We start from the raw sequence: 17142 nt of genomic DNA, 5'->3' as shown, positions 1-17142 counted from the left end.
TTAAATAAATGATGTTTGAAGCTTTACATTTTGTCATACCACATGGTATTTTTGGATAAACCTTTCTTTATAATTTGTAGGCAATCGGAAAATTGCTATCTTTTGTTTCCTTTCATCTCAATGAATGTTAAAGTTACATCTCTTTTTTATTTAATCTACAACAGATTGCAAGTTTAAATGCATTTACACTAGACTTTGCTGTTCTGACAGTGGCAGCAGACAATGGTCTGGACCACTGTGTCTACAAGGTAGGAGTGGGCTTCAGCACGGAAATCTTTGGAACCTTCCGACAGACCGTTGTTTTCGACTTTGGCTCAGAGCCTGTGTTGATGCAGCGGGTCATGGTGGATGCTGCCTCCATTGAAGGTATGCAAAAAGCAAAAAAAAAAAGATTTTTCAATTAAAATGTATGTATTTTTTAACATCAATGTCTTGATTGTTGATTGTTTTTCAATCATGTTTGGAAGTAGATGCTTTTTTCATGATGTATTTTGTAGGGTTATAAGCCTTAAAACATTTAGAAAGATGCTTATTTTATGTATAGTTCACAATAAGCACTTGCAGTTATAAATACTTCCAACCACCCTGTTGTCCTTTGTTCTCAGACCTAGAACACCTGATGGCAGCCAGGCAGCAGCTCTTGTTGACTGCAAAGCGCTGGGACTCCTCCTGCAAGACCATCGTAGAATTCACTCCTAATGAAACGATGGCCGAACTGGAGCGCAGCCTCCTCGCTCGCTATCAGATCCCTCTGTCAGCCGACCAGCTCTTCACCCAGTCAGTCCTGGACAAGACTCTGACCAAAGACAACTACCAGGCCCGCCTGCATGACCTGCTCTACATAGAGGAGATTGCACAATATAAGGAAGTTAGCAAGTGAGTATTTACTATTTGAACCATAATGAGTTTCTTCTTACTGGGAAGGTAAAGTAGGTTTTCCATATCTGTGCATAAATTCTGAGCTTTACAGTAAAGTCTGAACAACACTGGTTAATATTTGAGTGTTTAAAATCTATGTATCAGCTAAATTTGAAAATTAACTGTAACTACTTAATTATATAAACTAACTTGTCTATATAAATAAAAACACAAATGCAACAAAATTATACTCAGTGTTGTAAAAACTCCCCAAAAGTCATACTTAAGTGAAAGTAAAGATATTGTATTAAGATATTACTTGATAAAAGTGATTAAAGTCATCCATAAGAAAAGTAAAACTATCTGATATTAAATGTATTTAGGTATCAAAAGTACAAGAGAATTATACATGTATTTAATTATATGCATACACTGTTATTATATGTTGACCCTCCTGCGCAGCTTATTATCGGATCTGATTTTTAAACATTTTTCTGATTATCGGAATCAGTGCTTTTTTTATTGATTTATTGATTTCCGATAAAGAAAGATACATTTATAAATGGCCTCTTTGGCACTGGTGAAGCATGCAGTCTGCAGAATAACTGGTAACTAATGTTTTCAAATAAACAGAAGTAAAAAGTAAAATATTTGCCTCCAAAATGTAGTGGAGAAGTATAAAGTAGCAGAAAATACAAATACTCAAGAACAAGGACCTCAAAATTTTACTTAAGTACAGTACTTCACTGATTACATACATATTATGCAGCTTTTAAGTGCTGCAATCTTTTTGGCCATATACACTGAGCTTACAGTATAAATCTGTTCAGGCCTAAAATGATGCCGTATATGGCATGAAGAATAAATGATGGTGATGTTGTCAAGTATCCAGATGGAAACTAACGGAAACATTTTCAGAACTTTATTGTTCCAACCCTGACAAAGTATGTCAATATGTTTGTATTTTTGGAAATGAAATATAATGTTGCAAATTTTATTGTGCTGTACATGAAGCAGAAATCTAAATATACAGTCACATCTGATATGTGTTTATCTGCATATGTCCTACACATGAGGCTAATTTAAAACCATAGCCTTGCTGTCTTGCCATTCTGAAGCGTTGACAGCAAGAACTAATGTTAGATACAAACCTCGTGGCAGTGTTGATGAACCGGCACAGAAAGTATCCTCCCGCAAGCTACTGACCATTTGGAACTTGAAGTTGGAATATTGCAAGACAATTTGCACTGAAAAATAGGAAAACAAAATTTCAAGTACATCAGTAAAAGTGAGAACATAATGAAGAAAATGTCAGTCTAAATATTTAGAAGAAATTTCTTTATCGTAAGTTGACAAAATAATCTTAGCTCAAGGTCCACTTACTAGCCTGTCCTTGAACTTTCAACCAGAGCCTTTAACCTTGGAATGCATTTGTGCATCTTTAACATCTGAACAGTCAAAAAAACACTTCAGTGATTGGTCGGACCAGTTGACACAATGGGATTAAGCTCTAAATAACAAACATTTCCCTTAAAATACAATTTTAACAGCTGCTTGTTAGATTTGTATTTCCTTATGTGACACAACAGTTACTAAACAGATGTTAGTGGTTTTGATGCACTTTTATTTTTTAATATATTTATGATATATAAATGTGATTTATTTGGTGATTCTTTTTTTAGTCTGAGTGCTTAGAATAAAAAAGTCATTGCTACAATACATAACCAATATGGACCATTTGTGTTCTGAGAAGTCAACCCACCACAAGGTGTCAGGCTCGACCTTCATTTTGTTTTTGCTGCAAGTGAGAGTGTGAAAGAGAGGGCGTGTGCATCTCACACACATCTTGACTGACAGTGTCAGTGCCAGTTAAGAACATGTGTCTAAATTGATTTTTTTTTTTTAGAGGTGGGTGAGGAAAATTATGCTTTGTGCCTCTTGAATATATGAATATATAATCTTTGCCTTTTTTTAAAAAAATTCTGGTTTAACTAAGTGGGATGCTGAATACAGGTGACATCACAGGAAACGCTTAATCCCACAGTCAGTGATAGTAGTACTTTGGACTCACCCCCACTTTAAAAGTCTCAGCTTTCCTCTTTGCTCTTAGTTTGATCTTGTCTCGTGACTCACAGTGTCATTTGACTTGGTAAGGTATTGGATTATGGATTTATTTTATTACCCACAGTATGAAATGTTCTTTCAATCTGCTGCATTGCCAATGTGCATATGAATAATCTCTCTGCCTGTTAAACCATCCATGCTCTGGCAGTTTCTAATGCTTTTCATGGCTGATTGAGTTTCAGCAGGAGATATCCAGTTAAGTGTGGATTCCCTGAATTTGCAGATCCCAAGTCACACAGTACAGTTGTTAGAAACTCACTTCAGTCATTTAAATTCAATGTATAACTTAAATACGTTATTAAAATATCTCTCTGAGTAATTGTTGTTGTCTAATGCCACTGGTTTGCGAGTAAATACAAAATGTGTGTGAACTTATTTGTGTTTGACACTCATCCATCTGAGTTCATCACCATGGTTTCTTCCTATTTCATCACTTCAGATTCATCAAAGGCCAGTGAGACAATCTTAGACAATCTGAAACTAAAGTGGATATTTTCCCAAAAGTGCTTCAGTTTTCCACTAAATGCGTTCATGAAGCAGCTTTGTTCCAATGGTTGTTTTTCTTCGAAGGACCAACATATAACATATAATTTGTCCAATCAATGCTCACCATAACAATGTACAGCTGATTTTTAATGTGCTGCTAATATCACTGAATGGCATGCAAAGCATTATGAGGCCACTATGGTGAAGCAAGCCTAAGGCATGCATGTGGCAGGAATAAGAAAAACCTACCATACATTTTTCAGTGGGTGTGTCTGGGGTTTGCTTTTAGCCAATCGCATTGACTCCTCTTATCCAGTTAAAACTAGCACCTTTATGCATGGACAGTTGTCACACTGAGAGTCCAGACCAGCTTCTCTTAGAAGAAAATGTATAATATTACATGGAATGTGAATATACAACAAGTTTGAATGTGTGACAAAAGGCTCAGCTGTCGGGGGGGAAAAAAGAACTAAAGGTTTTAGGATAAAAATGTCTGCAGTAAAGGACAGATACACCTGTGCCTCAGAACATATTGTCATATCGACACTAGCTCCTTGATATCACAGAACATTATCGTGATTAATATCAATTTTACTTTGATTTAAAGCTCATGCCAGAGGTCTGCAACAGCTTAACTGAATGTGCACGTTTATCTCCCACCAGGTTTAACATCAAAGTGAACCTCCAGCTAGTCACCAGCTTCATGCTGACTGGCATTTCTGTTGGAGCCAAGTATGCCCAGAATGGACAACTCTTTGCACGCTTCAAACTCACTGAAACACTTTCTGAGGTAACCAGATTGGTAGCATGGACTGTTGCAAGATTGTTTTCTTCCTTTTCACTTTTAAATACTGTAACTAGGAGATAGCTAGCTTGCCTGAACAGTTTTTCTTTCTTTCTTTCTTAAATTTTCTTACCTCAGGACACATTGGCCGGGCGGCTAGTCATGACAAAGGTGAATTCAGTCTTAGTGCTGCCATTGGGCCGTGAGGGGTTCATCAGCCAGCCACCTCCTGGGGTCAAAGAGCGGGTTTATGAGGCTGTGATCGAGGAAAAGACCAAGGACTACATCTTCCTACGGATCTGCAGGGACTGCTGTGATGAGCTCGGGCTACTGCCTGACAGAGAAATACAGGTACGGGCCGCACCAAGGGACAAGTAGTTAGTTAGCATCCATCTAACTCATGGTTATTTCCACCCTGACATTTTGGCCTTGAAAAATCTTTGAGGATTAGAGGTTCACGCAGTGATAGGCATGTTATCAAAAAGTTACAGGACGGGAGAAGACGATCTTTCCAGGAAAACTTGCATCACCTTCTGCAGTCTATGTGAGCATTGACTGCAGTGTTTTGTCTCAGGTTTCTCTGGTTTTGAGAAAACTGTCTTTATTGAATGACTCTACCTTCATCAGCCTCAGCTTTATATTCCCCCCCTCCCAGCCTGAACGTCGACAGATGAAGCAAGGTGCTGTGTTAACAGTTATCAAAACAGCCCTCATCCTATCACTGTGGGAGCATAATCTTCTTATTCTTCTCCAAACACTGCTCGTGCAGACGTACTTGCTACAATTTCATTTCCCTATCTTCTCTGTGAGTTCTTACAATATTCCACACAGCCTTGAAGTTTCATCCTCTTCTCTCTGTCGCATATCTCGGACTCTCTTGCTCTTGTATTCATTGTTTATTTCAATTTTCTTGCTTTGTCTTTCTTCTCCACTTTCCTCCTTACTGTGTTCACACTTCTTTTTATCTCTGGTTTATTTTTCTTTTCTTTGTCTCCTTCTGATTTTCACACTACCTGTCCTTAAAGGCATTGAATATTTTACAGTTTACCTGTTTGGAGGCTGTTTCTGTCTGTATGATGACGACACCCTCCAGCAGTGGAAACAAACTCTTTGTGATTACATACAACTGGTTTAAGCGAAGAGATTGAATAGAAATGATCCAAGGTTCCCCAAGACATCAGGTGAAAATAGACAACTTTTCAACCTGATCAGCTGCGACAAGGCCACTGCTAACTTAACATGGCACCACATTGTTTAACTTTTAACTAGCATTGCCGATGTTGCCAGTTATTACTGTCCTACCCAGTCTCCCAGTCCCTCTAACTGGGAAGAATCCTCACCAATCATCTGTATACAGATATAATGCACACAATTGCGTCTGATGCAATGTGCTACATGTATTTTTTCAACAGATGAATAATTCACATTTGATCCAGAATTATGCAACCCTAACAAAAAAAAAAAACCTTTTTCTTTCTAGGCGAGTGCATTGGATTGTAAAATTTATAACCTTTCTGTATTGTCTCATCAGGTGGAGCTCCAGTTCCAGCTGAACAGACTGCCACTCTGTGAGATGCACTATGCCCTGGATCGCATCAAAGATAATACCATCCTTTTCCCTGATGTTGGCCTTGTCCCCACCATCCCATGGAGCCCCAACAGGTGTGTATTCAGCCATATACACAATCACGCACACATTTCACTGGCAGGTTTTAGAAATGTATTTAACATTTGAAAGGAGACATCAATATTTTATTCTATAATTTGTGGTTTTCAAATCCTTCAGCTGTGGTGTCTCACTCCATTGATTCAATGGGAACCCTGGGTTACCTTGCTGCCTTTAAAGGAACTTGGGGCAGGATTTGTGAAAAAATAAACATGCATTTTAAGTTTTTTAATGCTAATGGGTGATCAAGCGTTCAAAACCAAAAAGAATGAGCCCACCCACGTATCTCTCCATTGCCTTGAACAGGCTGTGTGCTGCATAATGTACTGCAATTCGTGGTCCGAATTTCCCGCGCAGTCTTACGGATGTGACATCCGATGACGCTGAATGCGCGTCCTTGGATACGGGAAGAAGACAAGTGCGGTGGACCCAAACTAGTGTTTGGGTAGTAATGGAGTCTGCTACGGCCAGCAAACGACCCACCACCACACAAAGTCCAATATAAAGTCATACTACGAAGAAAACGAAGGTTTTATCAGCGGCATGTCGTGAGTCGAAACGAAATTACGACCAAAGCCTGAATTGGGACTGAAAACAGATGCTGACATGGCTCATTTCCTAGTAACCAGGTAAGAAAACATTACAGGTCATGTTTAGAGCTTGATTTGAAAATCATATGAGATCACGAGGACTCAGAGTGACCTAACGTGCAAAGTAGCGTTAGCTGTAAACATGTAACTTAGTCCACCGCTGTGTAACACTGAATAGTTACAGACTGCGCATTTTCCACGGTCCTTTAGTCTGAAACCGAATAGTTAGAAATATGTCCCTTTTATATATGGGACCGAAAGCCCAACCTGTTATCCGGGAGGTGACGTTAGCAGCTGGCTGTAGCCACAGGCCAACGGTTTGATTGTGTCTATGTAGCAACATTAGCTGCTTACACACAGCAATCCCGTATCAGAGATGATATTTCTGTCCCCCAATATGCCGTCTTTGCTTTCGCCTGTGCCTTTCAGACTGCATCAACCGTAACGGTAAATTGCCGCGCTTGTGTGTCGCTACACACAGCGATGCGGCTGCTTCGTGTGTGTAGGGGATAAGGCATCAGCTGCACTGCTGTGAAGAGTTCATGCGCGCTCCCTCGCCGGCTTGGCTGATGGCTGCAGTAACGGCCGTCGTGTCACTATTGAGTCTTATTTCTTGATCCTGCCTCAAGTTCCTTTAAACGATGGAAAAAGTCAAATGCAAATTAAAAAATCAAGTCAAGGAAATGAAATGAAATTTCCCTTTGCACATTCTTGTGGAAGAGGGATCCTTTTTTCATATTGCAGATAAACAGTGTTGACTGGCTTCTTCAATTTATATTGTTTTACAAGCAATGAAAGATGTTTGCACACAGAATGTAAACAAATCCATGCATAGTAAATACTGCTAAGGCTTGATACAGTTATTATGCAGAAATTCCTGTAATACTACCTGCAACATCATATTAGCTTGACAAATACCCTGACAGAGGGGACACCACATCAATTCAAGAGTTGACCGACTATCCCTCGCCTTGCTGACTTGACAGCCATTCTGAAATGCTGGCAGCTCCTTGCAGCTTTAGATATCTCTCTGAAGTTGGACAGGGGAGGGGAGTGAGGCAGTAATCTCTATTGACTGGAGCCAAATATAATCCCTGAGATTTTCTCTGCGGCTTTATCTAGGCTCCAGAATGTGACTGATGTAGACTTTTGTTTTAATTGGAATTTGGAAAAGTGGGGGTGTTTCATTAAATGAGGGCTAGGGAATGAATTTAGCTAAAGTTTGATTGCACTTTTTTTTTTTTATGGCAGTGTTTGAGGTTTTAACATCAGTGTACAGGAAGATGCAGCCCAAGTGGTGGTGCTGATTCTCCACCAGAACATTCTGCCTGTAGTGTTGACCCATGGCTCTGCCTAAAGTCTTTATGCCTTGGTTTGGATGGAAAAAGTGCAGTATATAAACCTTGAGTTATCCCATTCTGCATCTCTCTTAACCACAATCCTTGATCTCATCCATCCACCTCTGTTGCACACACACACACGTACACACGAACATTGAGATATCTCAGTTGGAGCTCAATCAGTTGGTGTTGGATTCACAGCTTTCAAGGGAGCAGTCTTCATAATGAGGACATTGATGCTAGGAGACAAACACAGACGCACACAAATGCCACATGCACAATAACTCACACTTTAATGAGTATGTGTATGAAATCACATGTGTGCATCTCTTTCTCATACCCATCTGCATGGTTTGAAGAAGCATACACCCACTGCTGTGTGTTACTTCATATGGACTGCTTCTCTTCACAGTATTTTTTTCAGCTGCTCTGTGCTGCCACTTCTTATTTTGAAAGTGGGAAGGTAAACATGCCTGTTGCATATCAGTATGGAAATGCGTTGGCATCCTTTTTTCATCTTCTCTGCATTAAATGTTTGTTGATGAAAACAAAAGTGTGAGTTTGTTACGTGTAAAGACAGTTACATGAATCTCAATTGCCATTAAATGACATTTTTTAACATTGAGTTCATCTAATGGCATAGCAGCGAGGCTCCCTTACTTAGAAAATACATGAAATTACAATTTAGTCAATTGCATGACACAATGACAAAACAATATATGATAGTAAAACAAAGTGTTGAAATACAAATGAAAGACAGACCCTCAAAGTATGAGCAGCTATGGGTAATCACAGATTGGTTGTCCATAGAGCAGGATTTCTGTCAGAAAAAAATGGTGTCGGTCCATGTGTCCTGAAAGATTTCAATGTCCAGGAGAAATGGAAGAAATTCCAGTCAAATATTATCTGTCTTTATTGAGCTTTAAAACAATTCTTCAAGACTGGAGATGCTATGTATCACCAACCCATATGTGATGACACAACAGGGGTGGAGTGGAATTGCGTCGACTTTGTCTGTAGTTGTGCTGCGCAACAGATTCACTGAATGTTTTGTGTGAAAGCAATAGAATTATTTTCACCAGATATATTTAAATATGCAGGACTTCGACCAATTTCCCATGTAAGAAAACTGGTTCTTATCAAATGTGTACGTTACCTAGATTTAAGTGTTTGACTTATCAGGCTATAGAGCAGAATGTATACACTCAAGAACTGACTGAGTAATATGATGTTCCATCCACCCACATCTTGTTCCCAGACTTCCCACCCACCACACCTTCTCCCTGGTAACACAGTCAATTGTAATTTTGAGTCTGTATTTGTGTGCGTACATATCCTGCCATTCTGTGCAAGAAATGTTCTTCTTCACTTTATCTCCGTCCCACTGAAGTTAATTAGATTAACAGATTGGTTCTCTGTGTCATGTTCAAAGCTATTCCTTGTTTATATTGTAATATTTCATGTAAATAATCAAAGTTAATTAAAAGTTGATATAATGATTTCTCTATTAATTTCCACGCCCCCCCTTTGGCCCTCAGGCAATGGGATGAGCAGCTGGATCCCCGTCTGAATGCCAAGCAGAAAGAGGCCATCCTGGCCATCACCACACCCGTCACTATTTCCCTTCCCCCAATCCTCATCATCGGGCCCTACGGCACCGGCAAGACCTTCACCCTGGCACAGGCTGTCAAGCACATCCTCCGCCAGGACCACAGCAGGTCTGTTTATGATTTGTTTTTTAACCTCCTTTTAAAATCCTTATTCTTCCTTCTCTCTAATGTCTCCCATCCGTCTTTCTTGGTTAAAGCAAAGTACTATCACAATAATGCCACTTTGTGATTTGCTTCTGTGTTGAAGAGTGTATCATTCTTTGGAAATGAGACCTCTTTCCTTACAGCACCTGAAAGGTGTTGGGTGTAAAGATGGAAAGAAACTTTCAGTAGTGTGACATCTTATAATGGGTGTAAGTAAGTACTGGGAAGCTCAGTACCTGTGAAATAAAAGTTTAATCTTTGGTATTAATCAACAAACCTGTCAAATCCTGCACAGATGGTATTAATTTTGTGCTATATATTAGTAAAAATATTAATCATCAATCTACACTTAATTTCCAGTTTATATCTAAAAATAATGCAGTCTACTACAACAGCCCTGCAATAAACCCCATCTTCATGAAGGTTACTCTATTAAGTTCTTGTTAAAACGGATTTATAGAGATGTTGATTCAACTTTTTTGTCATTTTGATGGCTATATTTTGTGATGCTGTTAAACAGTGTTACGTTATTATGGGAGGCGTTTGTTGTATTGAGTGTGCCCTCATTGCTAAAAATGGAGTTGACAAAATATAAGAAACACCTCTCAGTATAATGCTGTACTGACAGTTCCTGTGAATAACAGGTCTTATTGGGTGTAATTGATGAAGTGTTTTGGGGGGGGGGGGTGAGAAGGAAAATGTAGATTTGAGCAGGTGTGTGTGCATAAAGTTGTCATAAAAGCTTCAGATGGCAACGGAGGTCAGTCAGAGGGCGTGATGGAGGTGGCTGGGGAAAGCTGTGCTGTGCTGTGCCTGTGGTTTTAGCTCCAGGGCAGTGGCAGCCTTGGGTTTGACATTAAAAGTTTAAGAAAACACTGAGGTGCAAAGTGTCAAGCTACTGTGGATCTGTTTGTGTGTTTGTATTGTGTCATCATTTATACATAGGAGTGTGCATGTGCCCATCACTTCTGGGTATGGAGTGCTGGTTAGTTTGATTCTCAGTACATTTCTTGTGACCTAAAGGATGTTCATGCAAACCATAATCTGATCGTTATGTCACTTCAGCTACAGAGTTGTGTAACAATAAAGCATTGCGAGATCTTCTTCCATTGGCATTTTTCATCATTAGGTAGCTCCCTCACTGTGCGCAGATACCCACAGGAAATCCTGCACATTCTTGTGTTGAAGCAAAGCGGTGTAGCGCAAGCACATAAATTGTTCCTTAGTCTTTATGAAAAATGAATGCAATACCATGGACAGCGTCCCCTGAACTGAAGCGAACATTTTGTGTTTTTAATAGTGGTGAGGAGGTTGTATATACGTAAAGTAAAAGAAAAAACAGCTTTTGAAAAATGTGTAGCAATGTAATATTCATTCCTCATTTCACTCAATACATTTAATATTCTATCTGTAGGATGAATTATAGATATTTTAAAAGCCAAGACAAGGGGAGGGGACCCCTCTGGACTAGCGCTGTCTGCTCATCATACTGTAGAAGTGACAAAGACTTCATATAGATCGTGGTCAGGTGGACGCAATATGTGTTATTGTATATGTTCAGCGCATATCTGTCACTGTGATGTTGCTCTAACGTTTAAATGGAAACTTTCACAGACAGTTTTACACAGCTTTTGATATTAAAGTGTACAAAACAGGCTTTTCTGTCCCTCTATCATTGTAAGAGGAGTTGTTTGGCTGCCGTAGATCTATATGATGTGTATTAGGTGTAAATATAATTTCCTTTACAGCTTAAATTTGCATATGCATATATGTATGAATTATTTTATAGCATGTTAAACAATGGAGCATTTTTTTGTAAATGCATTTTAAACAGTCTGGTCAAGCTTTTTGCTCAATGAAATACTTTGATGAGATGATAGACTTCAGCTCACACATGCTTTGCTTTGTCCTTTTTGATTAAAAAAATCAACAGCTTGACATTTGAATACACCTTTTGAAATTCAGCCACACAAATTAAAGCCAATCAGCTCATAGAGGGATGTTAAAAGGTCAATTCACCCCAAATAACAACAAAAAATGTCCACACTTGCCTCTAGTGGTATCAAGCAGATAGTGTTGGCTTTGTTGCCATGGTTTAGATATCTCTGTACAATGCTTTGTGTCTAACATTATTTGTTTGTTGTCTCTACAGGGTCCTGATCTGCACCCACTCCAACAGTGCGGCTGACCTTTACATTAAGGACTACCTTCATCCTTATGTTGAAGCAGGCAATCCACATGCCAGACCTCTCAGGTATGGGAGCACACTTCTTGAATAAAATGTGATGCTAAGGGCAGAACCTTACGTTATGTTCTTTGTGTATGTAACAGTTGAAATATGCATCAGCATCAAGTTCTCTTATAGATGTATATTTTAAGATTTATACATTTTGCTCATGTATGTCCTCCTTGCAGACTGCAGTTCATTCAAATTTTGTGCAGTACTTTGTGCCCTCAGGTTCATCTTGTGACTACAATTTTGTCTTTATAAACCACAAGGAGCCCTATTCCAATAGTGTTTATACTGTAATGGCATTAAGACCCCAACTGACCTCTGCTTGCCTGGAAGGAAAAGTTGACACATCCTGTGAAAAAACACATTACACTTGCAGAAAATTATAGCACCATCCTGTATAACGGCCGTAGTTCATCCTTTGTGAGCTTCATAAACCTCCCGATCTGGTCTGTTGAGTTATTTCTTGAATGAGAACATGTTTCATGTCTGATTGTGGCTCACACTGTGAATGAGGAGAATATATTCTGCTTCCAAAATTGCTGGTAATAGAAACATTAACTCCTGTGCACCTGAATTGAGTCTTTTGTATTCAGTGGCTATGGCCTGTGTGTCCATTGAGACCATCCGAGCCGGAGAGCATCTGTATGGCACTTACTCATCTATACATCAACTAGATTACCATTATTAGAAAGCCTGCAGTCAGAATAATACATCCATATTATAAAGGGCATGTTGAGTGTCTGGGTTGTTTTTGCCCCACGGGAGTGACAGGTAGACATTTGCTGAATTCAAGAACTCTCCTGCTTTTAAAATTTCAGCTGGAGGCAACAAACGCATACACACAAGTTGTTTACACTGCATCAGTGACTTCTAATCACACTTTAGCAACCCCAGAGGTCACACAGGACAGGAAGGCAATGTCTGCCTTGACCAGCCAGGGCATAATGGGAAGGCTGTGTGTTTGTATCTACACACACAAATTGGGGGACAATATGGGAAAATCAGATGACATGTTTCACATGAGTGGGCACTAGGCATTGAAATTCTACAAAATCACTGCAGCAAGCGACCTCCTCTCTTGGCCGCACTTACTTCCTTTGGGATGAGCGACTCTGTCAAGAATAACAGACCCTGTATGAATATTTAGTGTGGGGCTGACCGACGCCCCAAGGAAGCAATCTGTAGGGGCATCCTGGCTGGCTGTAGGCTACTTCAGGTGTATACAAAATGAAAAGCCATAAATATTGTTTCTCTTCACTCCTTAAACGACTAAGAGCCCACCTCAGAAAAATGTTAGAATTATTCACTAATTTTTTTGTGATACTCCCTAAGCCCTTTTATGTTTGCCATTCACTGTCTGATAGTTTGCCATGTATAAAGTAAAACAGAAAGGCATAAAAGATGTTTATGCCACGTTATGTCATTCATGAAAAAATTAAACCGATTTAAAAGTTTATTCTCAGACTTGGAGCATAGAATTCATGCTAATCTGAGTTGATTGACAATAATGCCGTTCAAGCTTGCTTTTAATAATTGAAAGTCATTCTGGAAAATGTTGGAAATGGTTAGGTATACTAAAAGTAGATAACGCAAGTTCACAGAGGCTGGGCACATTAAATAAGTCACACAATAACCTGATGGACTGGAGATGTCTTCACCCAAACAAACACCTCTCCTGATGTCTCTTTCTTCATCTCTCTCTTCAGGGTATACTTCAGGAACCGCTGGGTGAAGACGGTTCACCCGGTGGTCCAGCAGTACTGTCTCATCTCCAGCACACAGGTCACTTTCCAAATGCCCACAAGGGAGGACATCCTCAGGCACCGCGTGGTGGTGGTCACCCTCAGCACCTCCCAGTACCTCTGCCAGCTTGACTTGGAGCCTGGTAAGTCATGAGAGTCCTGAGTTCTTTAGAATTGTTTAGGTATGGCAGGGTTTACCAGGTGCAGATGGAGTTAACATTTTACAGAAGAGGGTTCTGGAAATGTTGACAAAATTTAAGTGGGGTAGTATTTTTTGATAGGTCGATTTTATATCTCCTCTTGATATAAATATGTACATTCATACATGTTTTTTAAAAGATTGAATATGTGCATTCAATGCCCGTTGTTGGCAGGAGCCCACTGTTCAGAGAGCGATGGAACTCATTTACGTTGTGTAAAAGACATCGAAGACAAACCAGTATGTCACTGCGGGTTAATAACCGACTCTAATGTGTCAGCGGAGGGGGCTTTGTCTGTTGCTTGGGAACACCATCTGCCTGTTTCTAATATACTTTACTTCATTAGCCCTTCTCCCCACGTTTCATCTCTCCTGCTCTCCCGGTGTTTCGACGGTGATGAAAATCGCCAGGAAATGAGGCAATTGGGAGCCAGCAAGTCAACTAAGTGGCAATAACTAATCTCCCACTCAAAACGCATACATTCCCCCAAAAAACATAGTTAACTTGTTATATATGATATGTTGGGTTCTTTGATTTTTCTCTTCCTTTTTTTTTCCTTCCATATGGGATCTGGCATGTTGTAGCTGTACATTTGTGATTTACACAAAAACAAACTTAACACCATCTCGAGAGGCAGGATCCACAAATGTTATGGTCTGCTCATGTATGTGTTTGGAGTTGTGTCCTCCTATATTTAAAGTTATGATATGTAACATTCCTGCATTGAAATGTCTCAAATTCATTTGATCAGATGATGGCTCAGAGAGTAAGGAAGGAAGTCTGTGATCGTGACTAAACATAACATGAAAAAAAGTGTATAAACAACCTTGTGCTGTACATGACATGCCATGTCATTGATTTTCATCAGCGATAGCGGTTGTTTATTAATGAAGACATGTCTGTTTTGTTTTGATTAAGAGTAAAAGAATAACTTCAAGCATTAACTTCGATCTACATCCATTCATGTAGAAAATTGTTTGCTTGTGAATTTAGTCCATCTAATAGAGAGTTTGCACCCACACCACATCAGCCATTTCTTCTGAAAAATGTCACAATTTAGAAAGAAATATAGCCTCACATTCAGTCCATGTTGTTTACACATCAACCCCAAAAATGTCATAAATTCAATGTTTTTTCTGGGCGTAGTCTTGATTCTCAGCCTTTTTTCTGATCTGGCGAGAGCACATGTGAGGCAAACTCTATATTCTTGAATGAACTTGAGCTGTCGGCGAGACACGAGTCTTAAAGATGAAGTTTCCCTGAGCTGACAGGCAGTGTAGCGCTTTGTGTTTGTCTGACATACTGCCAGCTGCTTGTCAGGATCAACTACATCCCTGTAATTAGGCAGTCATAGGACTGTAATATTGTTACCTGTAATAAATGTCACATTTAATTATTATTTCTTGACCAGAAGGACATTTGTTAAATAAACTAAACTGTAAAAGAAATACTGTAAATGAGCCAGTTTGAAGGTATGTGAGAGACGTGTGCACTTTAAAAATGATGCCCTATTTTCCCTTTTTAGCAGATATGTGCTGAGGCTCAGGTGAATATTGATTTATCTTGTCAATAAGAGAACAGTGTTATCTGTAATTACGTTGACCACATTGTGTGGCAGGGGACAGAACACGTCTAACAACAAGGTCAAAATTCTGATAGTGCTCAGAGCAGGGTTGAGAGATGATTTTGTGAGAATTTGACAGGCAAAGCTTTCAAACCTGATTTTACATAGCTTGTTTTGTGTTGTAGATTTATCTACACTGACCATTTTGCACTCAGATTACAGATTTTAAAAGTCATTCTTACAGTGTGAAAGGGGTAGAAAGAGACGGTGAAAGGAAGAATGTGAGAGACTGTTAAATAATAAATGGCAGCTCCTTCTCCTCACACACAGTCATCTTTCCCCCAAATCACTGTGCAACAACGTGCCCCTGATCTCTTTCACCTCTGCTTATTATCCCTCCCTCCTGCTTTCTTTTACCAATGTTATGTCCAAATTCAAACACCATTATTGGCCCAGTGACGGATAGCCGCTACAGAAATGTAATTTGGACTTCTGGTTTAGAGATCGGTTCCCCAAGGCGGGCGGCTATGTCCCAGGTGAACCATTAAGCACCGTGTTCCTCCATGTCTGCCACTCTGTCTACTCTGTGCTCATAAAGACCATCTCTGCCTGCCTCCTGCCCCCCACCTTATCTCTACTTTCCTGCCTGGGGAGACATTCCCATTTGTAATGACCCGTGTATATCATTTGTGAGCATTATTTTGCCGTTACATATTCATGCAGATCGATGTAAAAGAGCAGGGAGACGGGATGCAGAGGGCCTCCTGTTGACTGCATTTGATGGGAGGGGTCAACAAAAGTGCTTGGCCTCAATAATTAACTATGTGATATACGGGGTAGCCCATCTGCATGATTCAAGTCCCTTCGGCCACATTGTTAAGCAAGACATAGTGCATGCAGTGGTGATAAAACGGGAAAAAAAGAAGGTGTTAAGCAGCTTTACAGCTTGGATGTTCATTCATCCTGTATATAAACTATTCAGTGATTGTCTGAGACTGTCTTTGGAGTTAACATGACCCCTGTGGCATCCAGCAATCTTTCTTTACAGTCGAACAAATCAAATGGTTATTAGAGGGTAAACTATAGAAAGGAAATCTGACTATGTTTTATTCTGCATTTAGTCTGGTTTTAGAATCAGAACTGCATAACTGGTCAAGTATATGTACACATAAAAGGAAGTTGACTACACAGAAATAGACATAGAGCTTAGAATGAGGACGACAAAAACTGCACAAATTTTAGTATGGGAGTTTCAAAAGACATTTTTCTTTCACCTGTTAATGTGTCCTTTGAGTATGTTTTTGTTTGATACGGCACTCTGTAGGGACATTTCTCACTCAGTAAGCTCTAATAGATGAACCCAATTATACACATCCTGCAACGATGTATGCAGAAACGAGGGCCATTGTAACAAAGTGCATGCCCTTTTATCAGCACCACAGTGGGGGAACAGAGCTGAGGTGCACACACGGTTCAGAAAGAACTGGTTTGAGGCTTTATAGTTGGAGGGGGGGATCAATATGTTCTGCAGGCATTTGTTCAAAGTCAGATACGAAGGAGTGGATTTTGCCTCAATTCAAAGCACTCCTCCTCTTTTCTTGCCAGCCCATGTTTCTGTTTGTTTACTTTTTGACAGTCCCCAAGTTTATTTTGTTATTTCTCAACCGTCACATTTCATATCTGCATACGCTTTCCCGTGGAAATGGTGTTGGGGCTTCAGAGGCTGTTTGCTGGTTGTTATTCAGCCTCTCTCTCTCTCGCTCCCCGCTCGCTGCTCCAGCACTCATTTGCCATGCCG

At 39.8% G+C, this 17142-nt stretch overlaps 1 protein-coding gene across 1 annotated transcript in view; it reads left to right on the top strand.

The window, feature by feature from the left end:
* The window catches only part of helz (helicase with zinc finger), a 60297-nt gene that overhangs the window by 16288 nt on the left and 26867 nt on the right, over positions 1-17142 (top strand). The window contains exons 11-18 of the mRNA XM_073470387.1: positions 211-366; positions 606-876; positions 4132-4258; positions 4391-4603; positions 5784-5914; positions 9387-9566; positions 11755-11856; positions 13545-13723. Coding sequence (XP_073326488.1) covers positions 211-366; positions 606-876; positions 4132-4258; positions 4391-4603; positions 5784-5914; positions 9387-9566; positions 11755-11856; positions 13545-13723 — 1359 coding nt within the window. The remainder of the gene's footprint in view (positions 1-210; positions 367-605; positions 877-4131; positions 4259-4390; positions 4604-5783; positions 5915-9386; positions 9567-11754; positions 11857-13544; positions 13724-17142) is intronic.

Source organism: Pagrus major, chromosome 1, assembly GCF_040436345.1.
Source record: "Pagrus major chromosome 1, Pma_NU_1.0".
Classification (NCBI taxonomy): Eukaryota; Metazoa; Chordata; class Actinopteri; order Spariformes; family Sparidae; genus Pagrus; species Pagrus major.
The sequence above is the reverse complement of the archived record's forward strand: the minus strand, read 5'-3'. Positions and strand labels throughout refer to the sequence as shown.